This window comes from Puma concolor, chromosome E1, assembly GCF_028749965.1.
Source record: "Puma concolor isolate L17-30 chromosome E1, mPumCon1.1.hap2, whole genome shotgun sequence".
In the NCBI taxonomy this organism is placed as follows: domain Eukaryota; kingdom Metazoa; phylum Chordata; class Mammalia; order Carnivora; family Felidae; genus Puma; species Puma concolor.
In genome coordinates, this window is record NC_141680.1 from 29,966,408 (window position 1) to 29,993,245 (window position 26,838).

At 38.0% G+C, this 26,838-nt stretch overlaps 1 protein-coding gene across 1 annotated transcript in view; it reads left to right on the forward strand.

Annotated features, from left to right (window-relative positions):
• Positions 1-844: 844 nt before the first annotated feature.
• The window catches only part of RNF43 (ring finger protein 43), a 64,009-nt gene continuing 38,015 nt past the window's right edge, over positions 845-26,838 (forward strand). The window contains exon 1 of the mRNA XM_025917849.2: positions 845-3,113. Within this exon, the coding sequence (XP_025773634.1) occupies positions 2,862-3,113 (252 nt within the window). The 5' untranslated portion in view covers positions 845-2,861. The remainder of the gene's footprint in view (positions 3,114-26,838) is intronic.

A 26,838-nucleotide genomic window follows, 5' to 3' on the forward strand; every position in this document is an offset into this window, starting at 1 on the left:
AATTCAAATTTTAGAAACACATATGAGAAATGTTTGCATTCTAATGACAAGGTAACTAAAAGGGTTATATATAATTCATGAATGTGGTTATTAGCCAAAATGGGTTTTCTTTTTGCCTACAGGCTTCTCATTAATCATATATATTTTGCCCCTTTGGTTGCATTTATGACATAGACTTACTTGCAATCTTACATTGATGGCATAGGTCTGACCTCCCAAAGATGTGGGAAGAAAATAACAGGCTCAAGACCTCTGACATCAACCTGACTAAAAGCTCCATACAGGAACAGTTTTAGAAAGGAGATACTGAATTTAAAGTAAGTAAAAGCAGAAGAAAAAGTATGCATAAAATGGACAGAGTTCCTGCCAGGGTAGCAGACATAAGACAGCAGTAAACACTACAGCACTGGATGACTTTATTCTGGCTTTGTGCCACTTATAGACAGGAAAGCCCCAAAAGAGCAGAAACCCCTTTGAACTTACATTTGCAAAGCCCTGTGTCCCCTCTTTCATGTTCCGCGTTTTCATTATTTTGTTCTCTTTATTTCTTTATACCACCATTTATGTTCTCTTGGGTGCAATCTGCTTAGATACCTGTTTGAGTGAACCTGACTTACCTGTGGTAGCTTGCTTACCCATTGAACTGGATGCAATTTGGCTGTGGCTCAATAGAGGGAGTAGAGGAGCTGAGAGAGGAGAGAGCAAAAGAACATGTCTGGCTCAGTTAAGTGTGCGCGCACTCCAGCCCTTGCCCTAGCCAGCCAGGAGGAGGAGGGGCGGGAGGGGGGGTGGTTGCCTGTAGCTGCTCCACCCTCACTTTGTGTCAGCAGGTAGAGAGCGTGATTGCAGTCCCAGGGGAGGGAGTCAGAGCTAGAACACCAATTACAAACCACAGGCTTCCTCCTCTAGGGAGTTGATCCAGAATTGTCTTTCTGGAAGGGAAGCACTCGAATCTTTCCGAACTTTCCAAGCCCATCCATGATTCAGAGATACTGCTTTCTCCCTCTGGGATTTTCTGTGTTCCTGGTAGTGAATTGTTGCTGATGTATTTGCTACTTTGCTCCTTTTCTCTCTCAAGATTTGATCATTTTATATGCTGTTCGGGGAGAAAAAGAACTTTTGTTAGAAAGGAGATTTCAGAAATGATTTTGGATCCTTTATAAGTGCTTTTAGAGTCTTGGGAACAGTAGCTCTAACCCTGGAGTAAATGTTTGCCTTTGACCTGCATGGATTATTTTTTCAGGCTGCGGAATTTCTCGGCACCTACCTACAGTGTGGGGCACTTGGTTTGGTTGCAGTGTAAGAAGGTGGAAGAATGAGCTGTACTTGGTTAAGCAGTTGAAACCTTTTTTGAGCAGGACCTATAAAAGCATAATTGAATTTGTTTCACCCCCGTGGATTCCAGTGGGCCCGACAGCGCAACAGGTTTGCAGATTTCTTTTGAAATTCTTATTTTTCTCCCTCTGCCTCAGCAAAAGAAAAGGATCTATGTAACAGGTTCATGTTCAATTGCTTGGCTTTTCAGCACTTTTTCTGAAGACTTTATAAGACTTTTTAACTTGACCTCTGAACACGGCGGGCTTTATGGTTGAAGTGCATTTATATTTACTTAAGGGTGCACATTTTAATATCTTAGAACTCAGATTTTGTTTGTACAAAGACCCAAATTCTCAAGTGTGCCTAGAAATAGCACAGATCTACTCTACTCAGGCTTATTTATACTTTTTCAGGGTGTTCTACTTAGAGCCTGTAGACTAATCACCTCCCTACTCCCCCTATCTTTTATTCCCCGCCCCCTCAAGGAATTTGAAAACGTGTTAGGAATGGTCCTTTGTTTTACTTATGAACCTAGAAAATTACAGATTATAAAATCTGGATAATAAAGTAGTTTCCAAAATCATCTCATGGGAAATCAAAGTACTTGACATTCTCAAGCAGGAGAATAAAAGCTGGAATCCCTAACAGAGAAAGGAAAATAAAGATAGAAATATCAACTTTAACTGGGAAAAATAATTGGAAAGCTAAACTTTTCAAATATTCTTCGAACTTTGAAAGTTGGAAAAAGCGGTGATACTCAGGATTATCCTGTAATATGTGAAGACATATAAATTAGCATCTAATTTATAGACAAATTTAGGTAGAACATTAAAAATGATAGTATATTTAAGTTCATGAAAAGTATTATAAATTCAATGGGTCTAGAACTTTGGCTACCCTAAAATACAGTTTAATGTGGAAACTTTTATGAATACGTGTTATAGCATCTTTGGACATCCCTCACGGTGTGGCCTGAAATATATTGTACCCTCTCCTTCTCCATTAAAACAAAAATCCTCCTATGACCATTGACAAGTTCTGTGGCTTAAAAAGGACCATCTCTTCATTTTCCGAGCTGGCGTGTTTCACTCTCACCTTCAGTGCATGGCTTTAGTTGTTTACTTTGCCTTGTTTTGTTCATTAACATTGGATTTAGTGGCTCAGCAACTTGATGCATATGGAAGACCAGCACCAAGTGATCTGACATAATAAAAATTCAGGATGTGACATTCAACCTCAAGCAAAGTTGGAAATTCCAAACAGAAGTGGTGATATCTTTACTAATCATGGTGAAGATGGGAGAAAATGACATCCCTGCAGCAGAAGTGGGCTGAAAACACCTTCTTCTCTGCCAGATCAGGAATGACACCTGTTCTTGGGAATATACTTTAGAGAAAGGAAGGGCCAAAACTACGACTTGGCTTTCAGAAACTGAAGCATAAATTCTCTTTTCCTCCATATTTGTCTGGATCTGAGAACCTGCATTTGGTATTAGCTAGTGGAAGCAGTATGTATGGCCGAGGTGCATTGCTGCAGCTGGTAGCATGAGTGGTGGCCACCAGCTGCAGCTGGCTGCCCTCTGGCCCTGGCTGCTGATGGCTACCCTGCAGGCAGGCTTTGGACGTACAGGACTGGTATTGGCAGCAGCGGTGGAGTCTGAAAGATCAGCAGAGCAGAAAGCTATTATCAGAGTGATCCCCTTGAAAATGGACCCCACAGGAAAACTGAATCTCACTTTGGAAGGTGTTTTTGCTGGTGTTGCTGAAATAACTCCAGCAGAAGGAAAATTAATGCAGGTAAGGATAACTTTATTATGTTTCACTTTCCATCTGTTCGAAATGTGTCTTTCTTCTTTTGTCTCCCAAACCAAATACCATACAAGAGGTTCTGCTGTTGAGTTTGCTGTTTGTTCCATCTTTTAAGGATATTGCGTTATTGGCATTCTAAAGCCAATTCTTATTCTAAAAAAGAAACATACAAATTCCACATTTTAGAAGATCATCTGCTTATTTTTAACTCTGGTGTTACGTTGCCATTTTAGATCCACGTAAGACCTTTCTTTGCAAGTCCAGTACTCTGGACGCTATTTTTTGATAGATTAAATATACGGACTTGTATTTAATTGACATGAGGATCATACTTTATATCCTGTTTAAATTTGAAGTGAACACTGAGGAGGTTGATATTTTTTTTATTGAGTTAAAATTGATATATAACATTATATTAGTTTCAGGTGTACAACATAATAATTTGATATTGTATGCATTACAAAGTGATCACCACAATAAGTCTAGCTACCATCTGTTACCCATACAATTGTAAGGAGGTTACAATGGTCAGCAGCACCCTGAAATTCTAGAATGCCCTTGGAGCATATCTGATTACTGTGTCACTTTTAAAATTCAGCCAAGCTTGAATGCTATGGCTGGCTTTATACCACGTGGAGCACCCTATAGCTAAGCCCAAAATGGAGAGGACTGAATTACAAAATGGACACAAGGTGTAAACTTGCCTCCTTTGGTCTTGTCTATACATAATTTTATTTTTGAAAAATTTTTAATTTAACATCTATTTTTTATTGACCCACAGATCTTTTCAGACACAGTTTCTTAGGCTTTCAGGCTGTGAATTTTGCCTGTGATTCATTCATAGCCTACTCTTTATGTGTTGAATTTATGAACTGACTGGGTCCATAGCATTTCATAGATGAATTACCATTCCCCATGGTGAAGATAGAGCCCAAAGGGCTATACCTTTTTGCTGTGGCGTTCTAGTGTCTTATTCCATAAAATTATGTTGCTTATTGATTACAATTCATTTTATGAAAGGACACTTGCTGTAGCTCTTGGATATAGGTTAAAATGTTATTAAATATGATTTATTCCAGTATCCAAACTCAGATTTTAATTTTGTGATTTGAACAGAACCAAAGTATTGTATGAATTGCAATTTTTGTCTACTTAAAGGAGGTGAGAAAATTTAACAAAGTATAGAACTCTCTTTTCCAAACATGGATTTTAGCATATATGATTTAGTGGTTCTTCATGGTCACTTTTTAAGCAATATTTTGAAACTGGGATAAATTAAGTAGAAGAAGAATTGGATGACATGGAAGGCTTAACTATTCAGAGAAATAAACAGGCAAAAATAATGTATCTGGGAAAAATGGCCAAAGGCTTTTTGGATGAGTCTATACATGTAATTTGCACTGTAGGATGGAATTAGGAATATTTAAAAATTGAAGTCACAAAGAATTTTGAATATAATTGGAAAGGAGACTTCCTGGCCTTGCCTAGTTAATACCCTAAAGCATGAGGTATGTGTTCCATTTTCATTTTTTACCCTAAGTAGTTTTACTATAGAACCATATTTTAATATCTCTGTGGTCTTTGGGAGCCATACTAAGCTTTGTGTCTTATTAATGTCCTGTGGCAGCATGTTCAATGGGTTAATTATATGCTGTATAAAATAGTGCCTCTTTTATTTTAAATGTGTTACCTTTTATTATCATAAACTTCTGTGTATTCAGAAAGGAAAAGGTATATAACAGAGACTAGCTGGTGTTCTCTTTGCCATTCATTATTTTACCAATCTTTATCATATCTTCTCTTGCTCTACCCTTTTTCTCTGGTAAATCCTGCCAATCTTTTTATTATTATTATTATTATTATTATTATTATTATTATTATTAACTATTAACTTTGAGCCTATCAGTATACTTTACACGTTGTTTCTTTACTTTGTGAAGAGGGAATTTCATTGTATCTATTATTTAGCAAGGCCTTTCACCCTTTATTATAGGGTGGTTTGCATCATTGGCAATTTTTAGTCTTTCTTCACTTTTTCTGTCCACGTAAGCTTCTTTTAGGTCATTAATAAACTTGTACACAGGTCTAGTATTAATCACTGGACACTGTCAGCATTGGTCTTGGTTTATTGTCTGTTAACCAATTCTTAATCCACAATAGCTACTAAATTTTCTTAATAGCTTCTTATGAGAGACTTTATTTTAAAAATACAAAGACAACTATTTGAATAATATGCACCAGTTTTTCTTTATCCACTATTTGATTAACTCTTTCAAAGAACTCTAGAGTGGTGATACATGGTTTCTAATTCTAGCATTCATGCTATTTGTTCCTTATCAGATTACACTACAACTCAGGTTTACTCAACTGTGGTTAACCAAGCCTTCCATTTAACTGAAGTTTATATCTCTTAAAGTTGTGCTTTGCTGCACTTTAGTTTGCTTGATAGATAGCTGTAACCTGGTGTCACAAATCTGAAGACAGTCTTCTCTATTGGCTTTGAGGAATTTTGGACAATTCTATGTATCCTTCTGCCTGTGAATTACTCTAGCTGCCTGTTAAGTTTGATTGTCTTCAAAGATGTCGTCAGGTCTTTTTAAGATTGAGGATGTAAGATTGGGGATGTAGGCATTGGGAAATGTAAAAGTACAAGAACAATGATTTTAAAAAATAGTAACCTTGTCATGGTTTCTGGAATTCTCAGAGAGCTTCAGAAAATCTAACATTTCTTTACATTTTGCTCAATTAATCCATGTCAAGGAAATTTTCTAGATTTCCTAATTCTTTGTCTATGTCTGATAAAAAGGACTAGATAATAGTGATTATGATTTATTACCGTTTTTATTTTTCATTTGAGTATATTCTTTTCTCCTGGTTTATACCATTGTAGATGGAAAATGTGCTAGAGCTTATGCATGGCCTAATTGTCCAGTTTTCTGGTTTATTTACCTCTTGTTGAGGTTTATTTCTATTATTTCTAGTAATGGTGTTGCTACCTCTTCTGTAAATGATTACAGTCCTATTTTCTTTTTCAATTCTTGTTCATTATTTATAAATGTCATTTGAAGGGCCAACTTGAAATCAATCTTTTTTTAAAAATTTTTTTTTTATTTTTTATTTTTTTAAGTTTATTTATTTTTGACAGAGGCAGAGTGGAAGCATGAGCTGGGGAGGGGCAGAGAGAGAGGGAGACACAGAATCCGAAGCAGGCTCCAGGCTCTGAGCTGTCAGCACAGAGCCTGACACAGGGGCTCGAACTCATGAACCGTGAGACCATGACCTGGGCTGAAGTCAGACACTTAACTGACTGAGCCACCCAAGTGCCCCTCAATCTTTTTTCTTAAAGCAAAAAAAAAAAACAAAAAAACAAAAAAACAAAAAAAAAACCAAGATGATTTTAGCATAGCACAAGAGAGCTCAACAATTCTTTGACTATCACACTCTTCCTGCTCAGCTGGTTGTCTTGGATTTTCTTAGGCTGTAGGATAAAGTTATGATCAAGATTAGAATGTACTGTCCTGTGGCTTCATCCCTACAGTGGGAGTTGTGGTGATTTGGCATTTGGCCACTAGCAGTGAACACCTCCTGGACAGATTCCCCCATACACAGTGTCTCTGCTTGTCCCTTAATTTACCTATTAGTCAACAAGTAGCTATCCTATCTTTGCATTTTTGCTTTATTTGTAGTCAGGGCCTGAAATAAATTATTTGAGGAGGGAGAGAAATCTTAATAGTTAAAGTTTTGGCCAAAGCCAGTGAGACGATGCTTTAGCAAACTGTAGTTGACAAAGTGACTACATTGTGGCTCAAGGGATTTGATTTTAGCTCTGGCTCTGTCACTAAGTAGTTGGGTGATTTGGGTCAAAATAGTTACTACAGTTTTCTAGGCTTTAGATTCCCCATCTGTAAAATTGAGAGATTCAAATATAATAATGCATAGCAAATTCGTGCTATTCAGTTTGCGTGTATTAGCTTATTGCAGTCTCATAATAACTTTGTGAGAGAAGTGCAATACTTTTATTCTTCACATTTTATGGATAAGGAAATTGAGGCTCAAATATTAGTATCTGCCAAGGTTATGTGGCTAGTAGGGTGGCATAGTTGGAACTTGAACCCGAAAGCCCAAGCTTTTCTTGCTCTAAAATTCTGTACATCAAAGAATGCCACAGATGACCAGAACAGCAGTGTAGACTTTGTATAAATGATTTATTTCCAGACTAGAAAGGAATGAAAATGATGAGTACTAGTTTCTGAGGTTGATCCAGAATACACAGTATCCTGCTAGTTTCTAAGAATCTCTGTATTCTGTATTCATTCTATTTCTCTCATTTGTGTTTCATTTGCAAAGATATTTGTAAATCAGAATGTTTATTTAAATTTTTTTCATGTTTATTTGTTTATTTTGAGAGAGAGAGAGAGAGAGAGAGAGAGAGAGAACATGAGCAGAGGAAGGGAGACAGATGAGAGAGAGGGAGACAGAATTCTAAGCAGGCTCCATGCTGTCAGCACAGAACCTGACATGGGGCTCAATAACATGAACTGCGAGATCATGACCTGAGCTGAAATTAACAGCCAGACACTCAACCGACTGAGCCACCCAGGCACCCAAAGAATGTTTACTTAATCAGTATCTACCTTTGTTTTTAATTTAAAAATTTTTTTAATGTTTATTTATTTTTGATAGAGAGACAGAGCACGAGTCGGGGAGGGGCAGAGAGAGAGGGAGACAGAATCTAAAGCAGGCTCCAGGCTCCGAGATGTCAGCACAGAGCCTGACACAGCGTTCAAATTCATGAATCATGAGATCATGACCTGAGCCAAAGTTGGATGCTCAACTGACTGAGCCACCGAAGCATGCCCAAAGTTTACTTTTTATACGGTATTAAAGACATTTCTGGAGCTCATGGTTTTGTTTTTTTGTTTAAAAAAATTTTTTTAATGTTTATTTTTGAGAGAGAGAGACAGAGCGTGAGCAGGGGAAGGGCAGAGAGAGAGGGGATTCTGAAGCAGGCTTCAGGCTCTGAGCTGTCAGCACAGAGCCTGATTAGGAGCTTGAACTCAGAAGCCGTGAGATCATGACCTGAGCCGAAGTCGGACGCTCAACCAACTGAGCCACCCAGATGTCCCTGTTTGTTTTTGTTTTTAATAGAAGGCCCTTTACATTTTATTCATTGGAAAATGTTGGAACTTTTTGGTACTTTTTTTCCCTTTAAATTGCTAAGTACAGTAGAGGAAAAAGATGTTATAAATGAGTGCTGTACTATTATAAATGTCCTGTTAGGAACCAGAATTGGTAGTACAGGGTATTGTTAGAGAAGAGTGTAGTAATGATGTTCCATTGAATTTATATAGTAGTTTTCTTCCAAGAAGCTTAAAATGATTCACAAATACCTGCAAGCCAAATAAGAATAGGTGATATATACTCCATTTTACAGAAAAGGAAACGTAATGGAGGAGAGAAAGCAAATAAATTATCCAAGAACAAAGTTGCACAGAGATGGGCCCAATCTGCTTTGCAGGAGATAAAGGAGTAATCCAATTTTTAAGGTATCCAAGGATATGGATTTCTCTGGGATCAATTCTGCAGAGTGGCAATCCTAAAAAGCTAAAATATTGTCAAAGAGTGAAATATCTACTCTATTTGAGCCTATGTTGCTCAGTGTGATAATTCAGTCAAAAAACTATTGGTGAAGCAATTTGCCAACTTTATGCCTCAAAAAGCCCTATGAGCCACTGCTCTAACCTGCATTCATTGTTCTTTTCAGCATTGTTATTACGGTAAAAGTCAAAGTCTTTGCAACGACTTGTAAGGCTCATCAGGATCTGACCTGGCATTCTGATGTTTTGCTTCTTCTGCCCTCACTCAGTTCTCATCGCTCTGACCTCCTTGCTGTCCTTCAGTTAAACCAGGCATACTCCCACCTCGGGGCCTTTCCACATGCCAGTCCCACTTATGGGATTTATGCCCCAGGTATTTTCTTCTCTTAGTCTCTCAAATGTCACCCCCCAAGTGTCAAATATGTCACCTTCTCAGTGAGGTCTTCCTAGACCGTCCTATTCTGAAGGGCTCTTCCTATTCCCTCTGGGGCTCATATTCTCCTTCTCTGCTTTGTTTTTCTTTATGAACTTATTGCCATGTAACATATTGTAGTATTTTACTTTTGTACTTGTCTCTGCCCCCTCAGTGAAATATGAGCTCTGTGAAAGTAGGGATTTTTGTCTTCTTAGTTCAGAGCTATATTCTTGGGAGTAATGCCTTAGTATACTTAGTGCCTTAGACATAATAGGTACTCAATAAACATTTATTGAATAAATGTAAAGAACATGATGGTGGTGCTAAGTAACTCTAATAGCTGGGAGATAACTTTAGGATAAAACAGATTTATTATGTCATCACATTTCTAAGTATACTGTGAGGTCAATTATTTTGAGTGCTTTGCGTTTGAAAGAACATGCTCTATTCCTTCACTCTGACTTATAGACAGCATAGTAGCTCCTTGATTGCCTCTTCCAAATTGTAAACATGGCTATAATCAATACATTTGCGGTGCTCCTTTACACAGCATTTTTACACAACATTTATTTGATTTAATAGATAGCTCAACATCTGCTTTTTAGGAAATTCTGATTTTCCAAGAAAGATTTATTGAGATATTGACTTTAAATCTGTGATTATCAGATATTGGTATATATCCAAAGGACCTCACCTTCTTAGTCCTTAAGCTTGTGATTCCCAATTCTGGTTTTGAGCTACCCCTAACACAGTGATTCTTTATCCTTTTTTGGTGCCACAGACCCCTTTGAGGATTTGAGAAAAATTGCTGACTACATGTATTTGAACATATAATTTTGCATAAAATCTCAGTGAGTTGAATCTTTGAGATGTAGGGATCTAAGGACTCCAGATTAATGGCTGCTATCCTAGAATAATCCCTATTATTTCAAGAAATGATATCAAATTCTCAAAACTAATTTACCCTCAGTTTACTTAATTTAAAAAGTATTTATAGGGCGCTTGGGTGGCTCAGTTGGTTAAGTGTGTGACTGTGCCTCGGGTCATGGTATTGCGGTTCGTGGGTTCAAGCCCCGCATTGAGCTGACAGCCTGCTTCAGATCCTCTGTCCTCCTCTCTCCCTTTGCCCCTCCCCCACTCCTCTCTCTCTCCCTCTCTCTCAAAAATAAATAAACACTAAAAAAAGTATTTGTATATATTACTTGAAGTCAAACAGACAACAATATTATTAGGCAGTTATAAGAAGGTTGGCCTAAGATTACCTCAGATGTAAAAACTGGCATGTGAGAAAGATCTGCTCATGTTTATTTAGTGAAGGAATTGTGCTTTCCAAATATTAAGTGAAACTCCATCAATTCAAGAAATGCTTACAACCCTTTCATCATGGTGGTTTCACTAAAAGGTCCATAAGAATAAAGGATATTTTACTGATTTGTTTTGATGTAGGTAGAACAATTGTAGCTGTATGTGCCTGTTTGATTACTAAATTCAAAAAACAGGCTGTAACACTAACTTTGGTTACTTTCTATTTTTTTGGTTTCTATCCTTTAAGCTTCACTTCTCCCCTAGGGTAGAATTCTTTGAGCCCTTAAAATTTGCTATAATGGAAACCTTTGAATCTTTTTTAAAAAGGTTTATTCTTGCTAAGTTACTTTATATACTCTAATTTTTGTCTGGGCTCTAAACATTACAGTTCATGAATACATTTTGTTTTGATACTTTTTAGTAAGAGTTTGTGTTTAATATGCAAATTCAGGAACACCAAAATAATAAAAATGATTTAAGTTAGAGGGTTTTTTTTCCCCTGAGAATTATAAACACAAGGCTCACATTTTCCTTGGAGATAGGAAATTAGATTCTTTAGAAATTCTAATTCCTAAAGGCAGCTTGGGTAGCTCAGTTGGTTAAGCGTCCCACTCTTGATTTCAGCTCAGGTCATGATCTCACAGTTTGCAGGTTCAAGTCCCGCATTGGGCTCGATGCTGGCAGCATAGAGCCTGCTTGGGATTCTCTCTCTCTCTCTCTCTCTCTCTCTCTCTCTCTCTCTGCCCCTTCCCCGCTCATGCTCTCTTTCTCTGTCTCTCACTAAAAAAAAAAAAAAAAAAAAAAAAATCAAATCCCTGGATTTTGAAGCAGTGGTAGTTAAGACAGCAATATAACTATCTTCAAGACCACTGTCTGTTTTTTTTTTAAATCTAGGATACTTCTGTTATGATGGAAATCAACCATAATATAACTGTAATTTAAGTAGCATATTCAGTTAGCATATGCCTGTCAATTTCGTGCATGCTTATATATCAAAAGGTTACTATTATGCATATTTAAATATATGATAATTGAGAAACACTGTTGCTATTGTTATTTCTGTAGAATAATTTGGATGAGACTGAAGGCCTTATGTTTTACGCCTATTTATCTTGCTAGTTCCTAAAAACTGATTATGGATACCCATTCTTTTTTCCCTAAAAAGTACAGTTTGTGTACAGTCTTGTGAATTAGCCACTCAGAAAAATATTTTACATGATTCAGGTTTTAGGTCCTTTAATTTTTGTATCTTCTATCTAGAACCATATAGGTATCTGACTTTACAATTCTGTGGCCAGTTTTTTTTAAACTTGGTGAAATACTTCTTTGGACTTGCACTAGAATTAAGTCCTATTCAGTTTTCCATACCTAGGGTAAAATACAGTTTGGAGAGGGGAAGGGCAGAAGGGCAGCCTATTCCATTTATAAAATATAACCAGCAAATTTCAAGCTAGAAAAACACCTAATCCAATCATTTGATTTTACAGATGAAGAAATAGACTCAGATTAGTAGTTTGCCAAGGAGCTGCCAATCTACTGCCATATCTTACTGGCCAGCATTTTTAGCAAACCTTATTTATTTATTTATTTTAAACTTTTTGGGGGGTCATTGCAAGGAGATTAAAAAGCAGATGTTGGCAGAGATATTCCCCTGAGCATTCCATTAAGAAGATATTATAAACTGCCATAGGGTCTTTCTCCTCTTTGATCCCTAGTCAACCAGAAGGCATACTTTAAAATAAGTGAACAAACATAAAGTATCTTACCACAACTTAGCATTACTTCACATGGTGCTTATGTCATTTATTCTGCTGTAGAGTCACTGTGCACCACATGGCCTGTTGACCTGGATTGTCTCCTCAAAGCAGTGGAGGCTTCTTATGAAATCTAGGCCAAGAACTGTACCCAGACTGGAGGCAGCACTGGAGTCTCTCAGTGTCTTATAATGTGGATCTCCTAGTGCATACCAAACACTGTGGCAGTTCCTGTAGGAGTACAAAGAACAGGACCCTAGCCTAGTCTATCGGGGGAGAACAGCAGAAGCCAGTATGAGATGAATGCCAAGCAAGAGGCTCAGGCATAGATGCTCTAGAGTGCTGATTTTCATTCTTTCAGGAGTCTTTCAAATGACTGTGGTAGTTCTGTTTCACAGTCCCCTAGGACCAAAGGAAAAACAAACAAAAAACACAAAATTTTAACCCAGACAACTTCAAGTGGCTTAAAGCTAGAGGACAAGTACAACCCAAACAATCATACCTTCTAATTTTACTGTTATCAGTTAAATATAGGTTATAATATTGTCTGTGTAAATATTCCTGTATGTATAATACTCATCTGTAGCATTTTCTTTAGAAATGCTACATTTTCTTTAGTTAGTTGAACTAAACACCATGGTTTTCTTCTCAAGTTGCAAACTGTCTTTCTAAAATGTACAAGAAGTTTCTGTTAAGTTGTAGTGAAATTAAAACAGAACATTTAGCTTTAAACAGAGTGCAACGTATTAGTTCTGTTTGAATGGAGAATCTCAGTAGCTCAGTTTTAATTCTTTAATAACTGCATAAAAGAAGAAATAAATACTATGTAAAAGGTGAATATTTGAATATCATCTCTATTCAGCAAAATTTATTTCTAATTTTTTATAACGTTTACTCATTTTTGAGAGAGAGAGACAGAGACAGAGTGCAAGTGGGGGAGAGAGAGGGAGACACAGAATCTGAAGCAGGCTCCAGGCTCTGAGCCGTCAGCACAGAGCCCAATGTGGGGCTTGAACCACAAACCACGAAATCATGAACTGAGCCAAAGTTGGACACTTAACCGACTAAGCCAACCAGGCACCCCCAGCAAAATTTATTCATCATACCAAGATATTAAAAAATCATTGACTTTAGTCCTCTGTATCTGTTATTTCCATTCTCTAAAATGTGTTGTGATTTTAGTATAATATGAGGAATATAGACACTTAACTCTAGAAGAATGTACATATCTGCTATGACAGCAGCAACAGGTTATTACCTGCTCTGAAGTTAGTAAACTGTATGGTTATACATCATATATTTTGATCATTGGAGATTATGTGGAGTGTAATTGTCCCCTTTGTAACTATGCAAAGTCCCTAGGTGCCTCATGACCATTTAAAAAATAAGAGTAAGTTGTGAAACCTATCATCTGTTGGGGTATGGTTGGTCGGGTAAGTAAATAATCTTTAAGATCCTTTCCAGCTCTAAACATTGAGAGTTTATGTTTAGTTTAGAAATAGACTTATTGTATTAAAGAGACATGTAACTTGCTTATTGATTTCTCTTCCCTGAGATAAAATTTGTTTTGCAGGTGGTACAAAAATCTGACCAAATTCCTTAAAATCACACAACAGATTGGTAGCAAAACGAAGTGTCAGACTCAGGTGCACTCTGGGTCCTCTGGTCCTATACTGTCTTTACATTCAGTTACACACACACAAAGGAATTTTTCTCTGGAGATTTAGATTTTAAAATATCTGTTGTGGATTGAGGACCCTTATTCTAAATTCTTCATCAAGGTGTCTCAGTGATCAAACCACACTGACTTCAATCATGAGCCTACATCTAAGTGAATCTGAACCTTTGGAAAGGCTTGGAAAAGCCACGTATAACCTAGAGCCAGTCTGGACCATAGTAGTAAAGGAGGATGATGCATCTGATTCTAAAATATTTGGTGGGGGGGGGGGCGCGCCTGGGTGGCTCAGTCGGTTAAGCGTCCGACTTCAGCTCAGGTCATGATCTGATCTGTGAGTTCGAGCCCCGCGTCGAGCTCTGTGCTGACCGCTTGGAGCCTGGAGCCTGCTTCAGATTCTGTGTCTCCTTCTCTCTCTGCCCCTTCCCCGCTCATGCTCTGTCTCTTTCTGTCTCAAAAATAAATAAAAACATTTAAAAAAATTTAAAAAATATTTGGTAAAGTTGAATTATTGGAGATAAGCTAAATAATTACACTAGAAATAAGACTTTCAGAGCAGCTGGTAGGTGTCCATGTGTGGGGCTGTGGGATAGAGCTCTAGTATACAAGCATCTGGAGGCATCTGGGAGGAGTGGAAATGGGGCCATCTGATTAGTAACTATGCCTTGTTATTAAACCGTGACTTTCTGCATTGTACATCCTCAGAGTTGGAAAACTTCCGCTGGCAAAAAAAGAAGAGAAGGGCTGTGGTGCTGTTACTGAGGGCCATACAGTAGACACAAAAGCGCCTTCTTAGAGGCCTGCAGCAGAGGCAGCTTGTACAGGCAGGCCCAGTCCTCTCAAAGACTGGGAATCAGATTCTTTCCCCAGGGGGTTTCCAACTAGTTTGCACTTCAGAAAAATCTTTTCTTTCTCCTGCTGTTCACGCCCTGCAAAGAATTTTCTTCCAACCAAAGAAATTGTTTTATAATCAAAGATCCTTGTCCTTAGTTGTTGGACATCAAAGAAAGTTTGGAGGAGACTGGGGGATTATGTGAATGCCTCGAATTTATTTTGAATGCAAACTTGCAACATTAGCACATCCCCCAAAGAATATACTCATCTCAGACTTGGGAGAGAGCCTAATATAACTAAATCTGTATTCTTCCTTGGTTGGATGTGCCCCAGTAAGATACAAATGAGTTGAATAGCTCTATCTGGACTTAATTCCTGTATTTGGTTCTTGAGGTTCTTACTGGAAGAGAGACTCTTACTCCACCTGCCCTTTTAAAACCTGATATTGGGAAACGTGAACATTTGTTGGCAAACTTGAAACAACAACAACAAAAATCTTTTTTAACCTTCAACACTTCAACTCTTGGGAATTTGGGGTTTCTCCCAGGGCAGTTGATGATATCACCAATGTTGGGAGCCACATTCCCTGCATTCTCTGCTGTCTCCGAGGTGTTGATGATGTCATTTTCTCTCACAAAGGAAAACCTCAGCACCCTGAGGGCCTGAACTCAGGTCTTGGCAGGTAAATGAAGGAGGAACTTACTTCTGGATTTAAACTGTTTGGCACAACCATGTTAAATACTAGGGAGAATTAACACTGTAACTTTAAGAAATTATTTTCTGGGTCAGAGCAATGATTGATTTAATATTTTGGTTCTTGCAATTGGGACATTTATAGGCTGTTGTTCTAAGACATTATGGCAGCTCCTCCTCCTCCTCCTTCTTTTAGAGAAAAAGAGTGAGAGTGTGAGTGGGGGATAGGGGCAGAGGGAGAGAGAGCCTAAGCAGGCTCCACACTCAGTGAGGAGCTGATGCAGGACTCGATCCCATGACCCTAGGATCATGACCGAAGCCGAAATCAAGAGTTGGATGCTCAACCGACTGAAGGGCTCCTTCTTAAATATCCTCTGAGTCTATGAATTTTTCCAAGCTTTTCTGGAATCCAGTTATAAATTATCTGACTTTCCTTCCTAAAGCAGATTAACAACAACAAAAACAAGAATTAGAAAAAAATAAAGTGATGGATAGGACAGATTTAGGCAGAATTATGCCCTGGGCAAAGTACATTCTTGTTATTTTAATCTTGGCTCTGTGGTTATGAACAGAAGAGAGTATTTGGTCTAGGAGACTTCCAATCTCTTCTGTCCCTTCATTGCAACCACAAAGTAGTGGTTGGAAATAGAATTCCAGGAACACCAAAAATGCTCACAGTTTCCAATAGTGGCAGCTCCAGTGCCCCAACAAGGATTCTTTGAGCACTCTTCCTCAGAAACTTCTTGTGGTGTCCTTGTGGTTAGGAGCCTACATCATCAATCACAAAGGCTTGTCCTGAAGACAAACCTGGTAAAAATGTCAGTTGTCTATCTTTGCCACCAAAAACAATCCTTTATGTTTTTACTCTGTTCTAAACGAATATGCTCTATAGGTTTTTAGAGGAAGACAGTTTCTTTGAAGGAATCATCAACTGCCCATTCTCACAAAATTTTAAATGCACTAGTTTGTTCTAGAAAGGTAAGTCAGGAGGTATAGGTTAGGCAGGATTTGACAGAGGTTTTTATTCCACTCAGCAGTGTTAAACTAACTTCCCCGTGTTACTCCAATGCAGACATTAGATTATAGTTTTGGGTTTTTTTTTTTTACACTAAGAATATATGGGTAAAATTCACTGAAATACAAGAATATCCCTTTAGTTTATATAGGGGAACAGGGAATTGAACTGAAGGGAAGAGCCTGCAACTCTTCATTATTATAATCTGATGTCTCCTGAGTTGATGTGTACTGGAACTAAATTAATATTATTATATGAAATGCCCTAGTTTTTGCAGCAAAGGTATGGAACAGGATTTGGCATTTTGTTTCCATTTTTATTGTTTTGTTTTCTAAAGGGAAGTTTGAGTTGGAGCCTGTCTGGCAGGATTCCATACTTCTACCAAACCACCTGCCCTGGCAGAGACAATGGAATCAAAAGTCAAGTTCTTTATGGAATCAAAAGTCAAGTTCTTTATGGCTGCACCTACCTTGTCAGTGCTACCAGAAGATCTGGTTTTCTCCTGTAGCCAAACTCTACCCAGAAACTATAGTATTTGGCACCTAAACAGTGGGTACATATACCCCAAAACTTGGATGTCCCAATTTTAGGAGGACACTAGTACTAGTTCTCCATTGACATCTAAGGTAGTCTTTTGTATTGCATTCAGTGACTATTTTATTACTTATCAAATGGAGGAGATGTAGCTTTCTGGTTCACTGGTTTTTAAGATTTTTGTCAGGGTCTATCAATGATGATGAATCATTTGGTAATTTATGTGTAGAAATTGCCTTGCACAATTATGTCTCTGCTAAGCATGAAGGAGAATTTGAACTATCTAAAAGAGATCAGGAACATGATCTCCAAAGTCAGAACACCATGCAGTGTTTGCCGGGAGAAGAAGCTACCATTTGTCCCTGCTGTTCTTTCCATCTCCCAGAAATGTAAGTTACCCTCTGGGTCACCAGGTGAATGCTCTCTGATTAGGTAATTGTTTTGGAGGCCATCTAACTTCCATGATGAGGACATTTTCCTTTTGAATTATTAGCGTGTATTTTGGGTTCCCTTAGGGTAGAGTTACTTCATTATGTTCTAACTTTATGTATAACTGGAGGCCTTCTGGCCTAAGAACATAATTTCTGTCACCAATCAGATCATTGAAAATAACACACCCACCAAACTCTTTGCACAGTATTCACATATAATGATATAATATAATAAGGCATAAAGGGTGTTCTAAAATGAGTGGCAACATCTCACAGTAAAAAGAGTTCTCAGTAGTCTTGTGTTTTAATCACAGCTCTAATCCTTAAGGAAAATTGTTGAACTTCTTTGAGTCTGTATCCTCATGATTAAAATGGGGATAATAGTAATAGTCTGCCGACCTGAAATGAAATGAGGATTGTCTTTGGAAATTACAAATGTAAGGTATTATTATTATTATTAATAGTAATTAGACTTGAGCTCTTTCTTATTCACCTAATGACTGTTAAGAAATATGAAGTTTCAGGGTTATGGATTTTAGCTCAGTTAACCTATTTGAATTCAATTTGGCATTATCCTGAAATAACTAAGTATAAGACTATTTATATTTTTTATGTGACCAAAAAGACAAAGCCTTAGATTCAAAATTTGTGGGTTAAAGGGCTGATTAAATGTTACCATAATGTAGTGGCAGGTAGCCTTAATGGCTTAGAGAATGACTAATGGCATATATGTTCTAGGGTGGGAACTTAAGTCCTGTTATGGCCTTGCTTGTGCCATGGTGAATCACTTGCCCTCCCTGGACCTTTGTACATGTGGCTGTTCTGTATTGGTGAGCCCATTAAGTTCCTTCCAGGACCGATGAGGTGGTCACTGACACAACACAACACAGCTACTTTCTAAGTTTTTACTTCTCAGTGTCAGAGGGATCCTAGAGCCATATTATACATATTACTCTTACATTTTCCCTTTTGGAAATTTTGGAGTATTCTTTTCATTGCTGCTGCCGTGAAATGATTGCTCAGAATGCTGAAGCTCTCAGCCTCCTGTGTAGGTTTACAGTTGTTTTCTAAGGGATAGAAGGAAAGGAGTTCAGGATTGAGAAGGGAACTAATTTACTCAGTTCATTATACTTGTACTGTGCTGGTCCCAACATGTTATTCTTTGAAGCTTGGCAGATAAGGTTCTAAAGCCTGCTTGGAAATTATCCCACAGGTCCCTGAGACTCCCAGCTCCCCATCTGAGAAGTGTTAGATCAAAATGAGAATAAACAGTTTTAAGCATAGCACCTATCAAATATTTGTAGCCCGGAAATCATTTTTGGGTAAAGATATCCTTTGAGGCATCTCAGAGACTAATATTCTGCACTATGGAAAAATCTGTATTCCATGCAGTTACTTTATGAAGTCTACCCCCAAAATAGGTAAATAATGGGATAAAGGTAATTATGGGGTTTCTCATCTTTTCTGCTTGCCTGTTCCTTGTTGTGATTAAACACATGTGGCTTATAACTCTTTTAGAAACCAACTGAATTACCATTATTATACTTTCAACACTTGCATGGTATTATAATCCATTTCAATCATAGTGCAATATAGTGGGAGTCAGGAGACAAGTGTGTATGGGGATGATGGAGAGGGCAAATGTTTTCTCTTGTGTTGGTTTTGAGAAGTGTCTTTCTTCTCTTAAGGTATTTCTTGGGGAGGGGCGCTTGGGTGGCTCAGTTGGTTAAGCATCTGACTTTGGTTTGGCTCAGGTCAGGATCTCACGGTTCATGGCTTCAAGCCCCGTGTTGGGCTCTGCACTGACAGCTCAGAACCTGGAGCCTGCTTCAGATACTCTGCTTCAGATTCTGTGTCTCCCTCTCCCTCTGCCCCTCCCTCACTTGTGTGTGCACAAACATGAGCATGCCCGCCCGGCTCGCTCTCTCTCTCTCTCTCTCTCTCTCTCTCAAAAATAAATAAGTAAACATTAAAAAAAAAAAAAAAAAAGACTTCTTGGGGAAAGCTGTTTTCTTCCCGAGGCCTAATAAAGATTAGTGAGAGAGGTCTGTAAAGCTTTTGAAGCTCTTTGAAATAAAGGCATGGATAAACACTCAGTATCATTGTTATTATCATTACAAAGGAAAACCCAGCATGTGATGTTTTGGGTCACTTCCAGCGGCATTTTTTGATGTTCCTGATTCCTTTTTTGACCTTTGCCTCTTGATAGCTTTATACATTTATTGAGGCTATTGGACAAAGTCTTGCGATCCTAAGTAATAGGGTGTTAACAATGAATGACTGCTAGCCTCCATTTCTATGGGTCGAATGTCTGAAAATGTGTTTAAAGTAAGTAGGTGTCTGTCTGTCTTTGGATACCTTGTTGTTCAAGTTTGGCAATCTTGGTGGCAAACTTAATTTAATATCTGATCATTTGAATTTTTATTTCCAATTCTATTCCTTAGAACCAGAGTTTTATAGGGAAATTTTCATTAACTACAATAATTACTAAATAAACTGGGATATTTTTCTGTATTGTGCTTATAAGTTAGAGATAAATTAAAAGGAAGAAGCAGATAGAAAGGATATAAAAAACAAATAATATGAGAACTTCCAGAAATAATACAAGAATTTCCTAGGGGCACCATAATAAGTTCAGCCAATCTCCTATACTTCAGAATATAAATTATTTCATGCTAAAAATGATCATAATGATATCTTTATAGTGTTAGAAGATACCAAAGATACCAAATAAAGGCTATATTATGTTCAGCATAATGTATTTAGGCAGGAAAGTATACTAAACATTTTGGAAAGGGTTTGTCTGGTACAGATTAAATTGGTCCTTAGCAAGCTAAATAAATCACAAACTTTTATTTTGTGCCTTCTGTATTCAAGGACTCATGCTAATCAGAATATTCTCTTCCCTGATTGGCAGCTATATTTGAGAATTGAGTAGAACTAATGCTCAATTTTTTTTTAAATGCTGCTGGTCTTTCCTTTTGAGTTTGTAGGGTTGCTATGTGTTGCTAAAAAAAAAAGAAAAGACAACCCTAGTTGATGAGTTGGGGTTTTTTGTTTTAGATTTAAAATGGTTATACACACACATATATTTTCCCCTCAATTTTTTCAGTTGAGTTTGGTTTTTTTTCAATCCCCACCCCAATTTATGCATCTATACACACACAGGTTTTTGTATTTCTAAGCTTAGCTTTTGCCAAAGAAATGTAGAAAAAAGAATTGAATATTTGCATCAGAACCAAAGGAAACTCAACAAATTCTTTTTTTTTTTTTAATTTTTTTTTCAACGTTTATTTATTTTTGGGACAGAGAGAGACAGAGCATGAACGGGGGAGGGGCAGAGAGAGAGGGAGACACAGAATTGGAACCAGGCTCCAGGCTCTGAGCCCTCAGCCCAGAGCCTGACGCGGGGCTCAAACTCACCGACCGCGAGATCGTGACCTGGCTGAAGTCGGACGCTTAACCGACTGCGCCACCCAGGCGCCCCAAAACTCAACAAATTCTATAGGAAATTGGATAGGAGGATGGTATACATTGTGCCAACCACTAATATAAAATTATTTGAAATTGGGGTACCTGGGTGGCTCAGTGGGATAAGTGTCTGACTTCGGCTCAGGTCATGATCTCATGGTTTGTGAGTTCCAGCCCCACATCAAGCCCTGCATGGGGCTGTCAGGGCAGAGGCTCCTTCAGATCCTCTGTCCCCTTCTCTCTTTGCCCCTCCCCATCGTGTGTGTGTGTGTGTGTGTGTGTGTGTGTGTGTGTGTGTGTATGCGCGCGCGCATAGGCGCGAGCGTGTGTGCGTGGGTGTATGCGCACACACGTGCGCACACTCCCTCAAAAATAAATAAAATTAAAAAATAAAATTATTTGAAATTAACAGTATGTTTAGCCACCCTGAAACTACTAATAATGGTAAATATGTGTTTATGTGTATATACACTTGAAGAATTGAAGATGAGTGTTTAGATTAGAATGAATAATATGTATTAGATATACTTATAAATGACATATTTTTAAAATGTTATTTACAGTCTTATATTTTTAAATATATTTTTTAATGTTTATTTTTGACAGAAAGAGCGTGAGTGGGGGAGGGGCAGAGAGAGAGGGAGACACAGAATCTGAAGCTGGCTCCAGGCTCTGAGCTGTCAGCACAGAGCCTGATGCTGGGCTCAAACTTATGAAGCATAAGATCATGACCTGAGCCGAAGTCTGATACTTAACCCAGCAAGCCACCCAGGCACCCTTATAAACGACATATTGTATATGCTCTATAGAGAATATATGTTATTTATATTATATATAGAACATGTATATGGAATATAGAATACATGTATATATTCTAAATACTTATTTTCCATCCTTTATAGGAAGCTTCTTCCTCTATTCGAACCTTAGACCAGTCTCTGAAAACAGTTGCCTTTGGAGACCCTAAAGGCAAATTACTTATGTGGCTTTTGAAATTTTTCCTATTGAGAGGATGGTCACAGGCAAAATGGATAACCTTAGGACAGTTCCCCTCTATGTCCCTTTTCCCTGATACCAATCTTTCAGTTAAATTTACCTAGCAGAAAACAATCAATTCTAACCCCAAAGTGGTGTCTTTTGCTTTGTTTCAGCCTTGTCTCAGATTCAGGATGTTGGGGTTGACTTTCTTCTCTTTCTTGTTGACTATCTCCTTAAGAATTTTTATCTACATAATGGTCCTGTTTCTTTTCTCTCATTTTCATTTTGGGGTCATTAAAGAATCTGTGCCCACTGTCAAATCAAATGTCTCTTCTCACTATGAAAATTTGCTATCACTTTTGTATCCTCCATATCATGTTGGTCTTACTTAGTTTGGGATTTTGACAACCAGGCCTGTTTCTCTGTATGCCATGTACTGCACCCGACTCACCGTATAGGTTCACTCATAATTTTGTCTAATAAATTGGTGTGTTGCTACTATTGTTCCTCTGGAGATAGTTTTCTGCAGGCAGCATTAACAGACAGCTGCACATCAGATTACATTCGTGCTGACAGCAGTGTCTTCCCATCAGAAAAAAATCATTTTTTCCTCCCTACCAAATGAAAGCTCAGATTTTAGAGAAAATTACAAAATACAGAAAATGAAAGAGAAGAATTGAAATCACAGTATCTGTGGTTTTCTCTATCCTTAATGATAAAGCAGCTTCCTAGAGAATTTTATTATAATATGTTGATGAAATGTTTATAGTCATCCCTTTGCAGTTTATTTAGAAAGTAGCTTCTAAGCAGCAGTTCCTGCATCATCTAGAAAACTTTTAGCTAGAGAAACCACATTTCTTTTCTTTCTCAAGCTGCAGAACCGGTCTAATCTTTTTTTTTTTTTTTTTTTGAGTTTGTTTAATACTTGATATTTATGGTGAGGGACTAAGTTACATGATCTTTCTTCCAAAAGAATATTTCTCAGATCTTTGTGTTTCATAGCCTTCTGATTTCATTGCCATAATAGATTTACTTGTCAGGAAACTGTGGATATCTCTAGGAGTTCAAGTGTACACAATAATAAACTATCTTTCATGAAGAAGGGATAACTTCATGGTATTGCTATGATAGTAGGTTTGGGTGCATCTTACCATGCATGGACCCAGAGCTCTGATCAGAAATAGTTGAGTCATGTGTATGTTGAAACTAGGAACCTACCAACACATTATATTGCCTCATATTGACAATACCGTTTCCATAATCTTTGGATAGATAGGTCATGCTATGACAGACCATTTGGCTGCCTCAGAACTTTTACCTTACATTTTTACTCAAAGGAATTTCAGATCCTATTTAATATTTGCTAGTTTTGCTAAGTAGTGAAGGCATGGAGGTTGTAGTAGTAATCTTGTGAAGAAGGAAATCAGTGTTTCTTATCTATTTTCCATATATTGTCAATCTGTGCAAGTAAACCTATTATATGGAAAACTGATAAAGAACTTTGTTTTCTTCTTGATATACTTGCCTGCACAGCACCATGCCCCACTTTGGAGAACCCTGTGGTGGAGTTTCAGCTTTCTAGATAAGGTGGAATATCTGTAAAATAGCCGAACCATTGTGCTTCCACAGATTTTCACAACCCTGAAGGTGAAAGGAGTTGGGAGGATGAAAGAGGGTCATCCCCCCACCCCCAAGACTCCTAAAATTGAAAGACACAGCTGCTGTTCCAGTAGAACCAGTGCATCTGGAGCAGTCCAATTACTAGAGAGGTGACACTACAGCCTTCCTAGTATCCTCTAAAGTGTTCATCTGGTGGCTCTTATCCTTCCCTGGGAATCATCTCCTCAAGTCCTTCTACCCTTTTGTTGGCCTGATTTGAACTTCTTGGGTATTCCTCTCTTTTACAAAGCAAGGGCTGTAAGCAGTACAGAGTAAGTACTGCAGGTGTACTCTCTTCCATGCCGTATAAGGAGAATTGTTGAACTATCTTGTTTCTGCATATTAAAAACTGCAATAGCATCATCCTCTGAGTTCTTGTTTGTGTGACTTCTTCAGTTTCCCTAACAATTTTCTAAATTATTTCTTTTCACTTGCGCAATATCCAGTGCATTGATTTTTTATTCTATCTGATATCAAGTCATTGGTAACTACCTACATAGAGAGGCTAGAAGCATGTTCTCTTCCTTCTTTGAGGCTATTTTCTAGAAGAGTATGGAGCCATATTCTATGAGATTATCTGGAATTTCCTCATAAAATTCAACATCAACTGATAGGATTTTCTTTTGTAATTTTACCCCTCAAGCTTACCACTCACTGGGTCATATTGTTTCTATGATTTCTGTGCAAACAATATTTTTATTTGTATTCTTTTTTTTTTTTGCATTCTAAAAATAAAATGGGACTCCATCTAATCTTACCCCAGGAGAGAAAAGTATCCCCATTAGATAGGAGTCTAGAGAATATTGGAGGTGCTTTTTGAAGCAACTCAACAATACCTAATTGTGTTTCTATTCAAGTTTTGTGCAAGTAAATGCACATGGGTTATGGCCTGTTGTAGAAAATACAAATATTACAATGAATCTCAAAAATCAGGTCAATTTCCTAATCTACACCGCAATCAAAATAGTCACGTCACGTTTGCCTCCACCTCAAGGTAGATAGTCTAACATGATGGCCTATCCCCTACCACACAGGGTGGGTCACTAGTTGCTCCATAATAGCAACATTGCTCAGCAAGTTAGGACAGGAGAATAAAGCAACCGTATCTAGTTGAGGCTGCAAAGGAAATTCAAGGAAACACAATGTAATAATGATGACTATATTTACGTATGAATAGAAGAATATGAATTGCATGCACTGTCTCCAAATTTTCTTGTGAGAGTATTTTGTGATAAGTTATATGATGTCTGTTCCCTCATCAGGCCATGTATGGAAATAAAAAAAAAAAAACACCCATATAACCCTTCCTTAGATTTTGAAGATATGTATTCCCTTTGAGAGAGTTGTAGTAATGATGGTAGTTCTGGAGTGAATGTGCAACTGTCTTACGTATTGACTTTAGATTTATAAGGCTTAGTTGTAGAAACTGCCATTTATTCCACTTTCAAATGTGTTCAGGGGCCAATAGTTACTTAATAAAGAAATAGTAGAAATTCCTACTGTCTTTCTTTGGAGTCCATAAGCTAGCATACAGTTAAATAATAACTAGACTTGGTGTTCACTGGCTTTGAGTTCTCTTTAATATTTGCTGCTTCCAGAAAGCTTTTCTGGCATTCTTGGTGTTAAGTCTATTTTTCAGTTATAAGCTAGCCAGTTTTCCATTATATCTCATAATTAGTAGTTGTATGTATTTGTGTGAAAAACATTTTGCTAATGTTCAAACAGCTGCCATTTTGTCTCTTGGGACTCACCTCAGTAGAGGTGTCTTCATAGCTCCCTTTAACTTTATTTACTGTCATTTTTGAAATCTCTTATTCTTTCTTAGTCTTGAGATGATGTTCTTTTTCAACTTGTATATTACTCTCAGAAAAAGCAATATACTTCCATCCACCCTCTGTATGCTGCCCCATAGGAAAGCCAGCCTTACAGATCTAATGTCTTAGGGGCTTCTGTGTCCTGTGGTAGGTGCAGATTTCTGCTTCATTTCAAGGGTCTTATTTCCCTACTCTAATCAACCTCTAGATGCCAGCTGTGAAGACTCTTACCTACACCTCCTAAACAGCTTAGAGAGGAATCTGGTTCTTCTGGACTCCGTGCTGACCTTGACCCTTTCCCCAGTCCTGAGCAGTCCTGGAAACTCTGCCCCTCAGCACCTAATTCATGCCTGATATTCTAACTTTCTTGCCCTGGCCTCAGGAGAGAGAGCACATTCTGAACACTCCTCCTTTTGTGTCGGCATCTCTGTGAGGTGCTTTGGAAGGACTCCAGCCAGGCATGGAAGGGTTCTTTGATAATATCTGACGGGTGGGTAAGAATTTCGGGCACCTGGCCAAGATACACATAGCCTGTAATCGTTAACTCAGTCTGTAAACAGTTCAAACGGCACTGAGAGGCCGTCAGTTATTACATTAGAAGAAGCCTTTCATCTCTCTTGCTTAGAAGCCAGGCGTCCAACATTGGCCCCTACTGTGGCGATTGGAACCATAGTGCTCTATGCACAGCCACCAAGGTCCGAGACATGCAGGGACATACAATGGAGCCTGCTCCGACTGACTGACTTCCAAACGTTCAGCATTGGAGCAGTAACTAAATCATTAATTTCCTTTTGTTCTTCACCTGGCTGATGCTAGAAAGAAAAAAAGAAAAAAAGAAAATCCTGACCAGAAATAATTAGGGGGAAGGAATTATCATCTGGGATTGGAAATTTCATTCTTCAGCTCAATTTTTCTACCCATATTCGTGTTCTGAAACCTTTACAACCTCACCATTTACCTTTTTTTTTTCCCCTTTGCCCCAAATTGAATCCAACTTTGGTCCTCAGTATACCCCATACCTTGAATTAGCTTTACAGTTATTCAGTATTACTAGACCCTAGGTAAAAGGCACAATGCTGGGCCCTGGAGAGGGCCCAAAGGAGCATAAGATAACAGACATCCTGCCCTCAAGGTGCTTACTAATTGAGACCTTAAGATAATACTAGATATATACTAGAGATAACTACCACCATGGGAGTTTATAATAAGTGCCAACTAAGGTGTACAGTGAGTTTCTGTGGGAGTTTACAGAAAGGAGAAAGAACAGCAACATGGACAGGAGTGATTAGGGAAACTCCCTTCCAATTCTATGACAGGTTTTTTTCAGTACTTTTCTTTTTATTAGTTTATTTTCTTTCATGTTTCTCATCAATTTTCTTTTGCCTTTTCCATTAAATTGCTCATTTTGCTAGCCACATTTTGAGCGTTCCAGGCAAATAGTAAATGGAATCATTAAGCCTCTTTTAGAATTTTTTCTGATGAATAGAATTTTGCAGAAGCAGAGTTTATGAGACCTGCCTTCCCCTGTGGTATTCTGG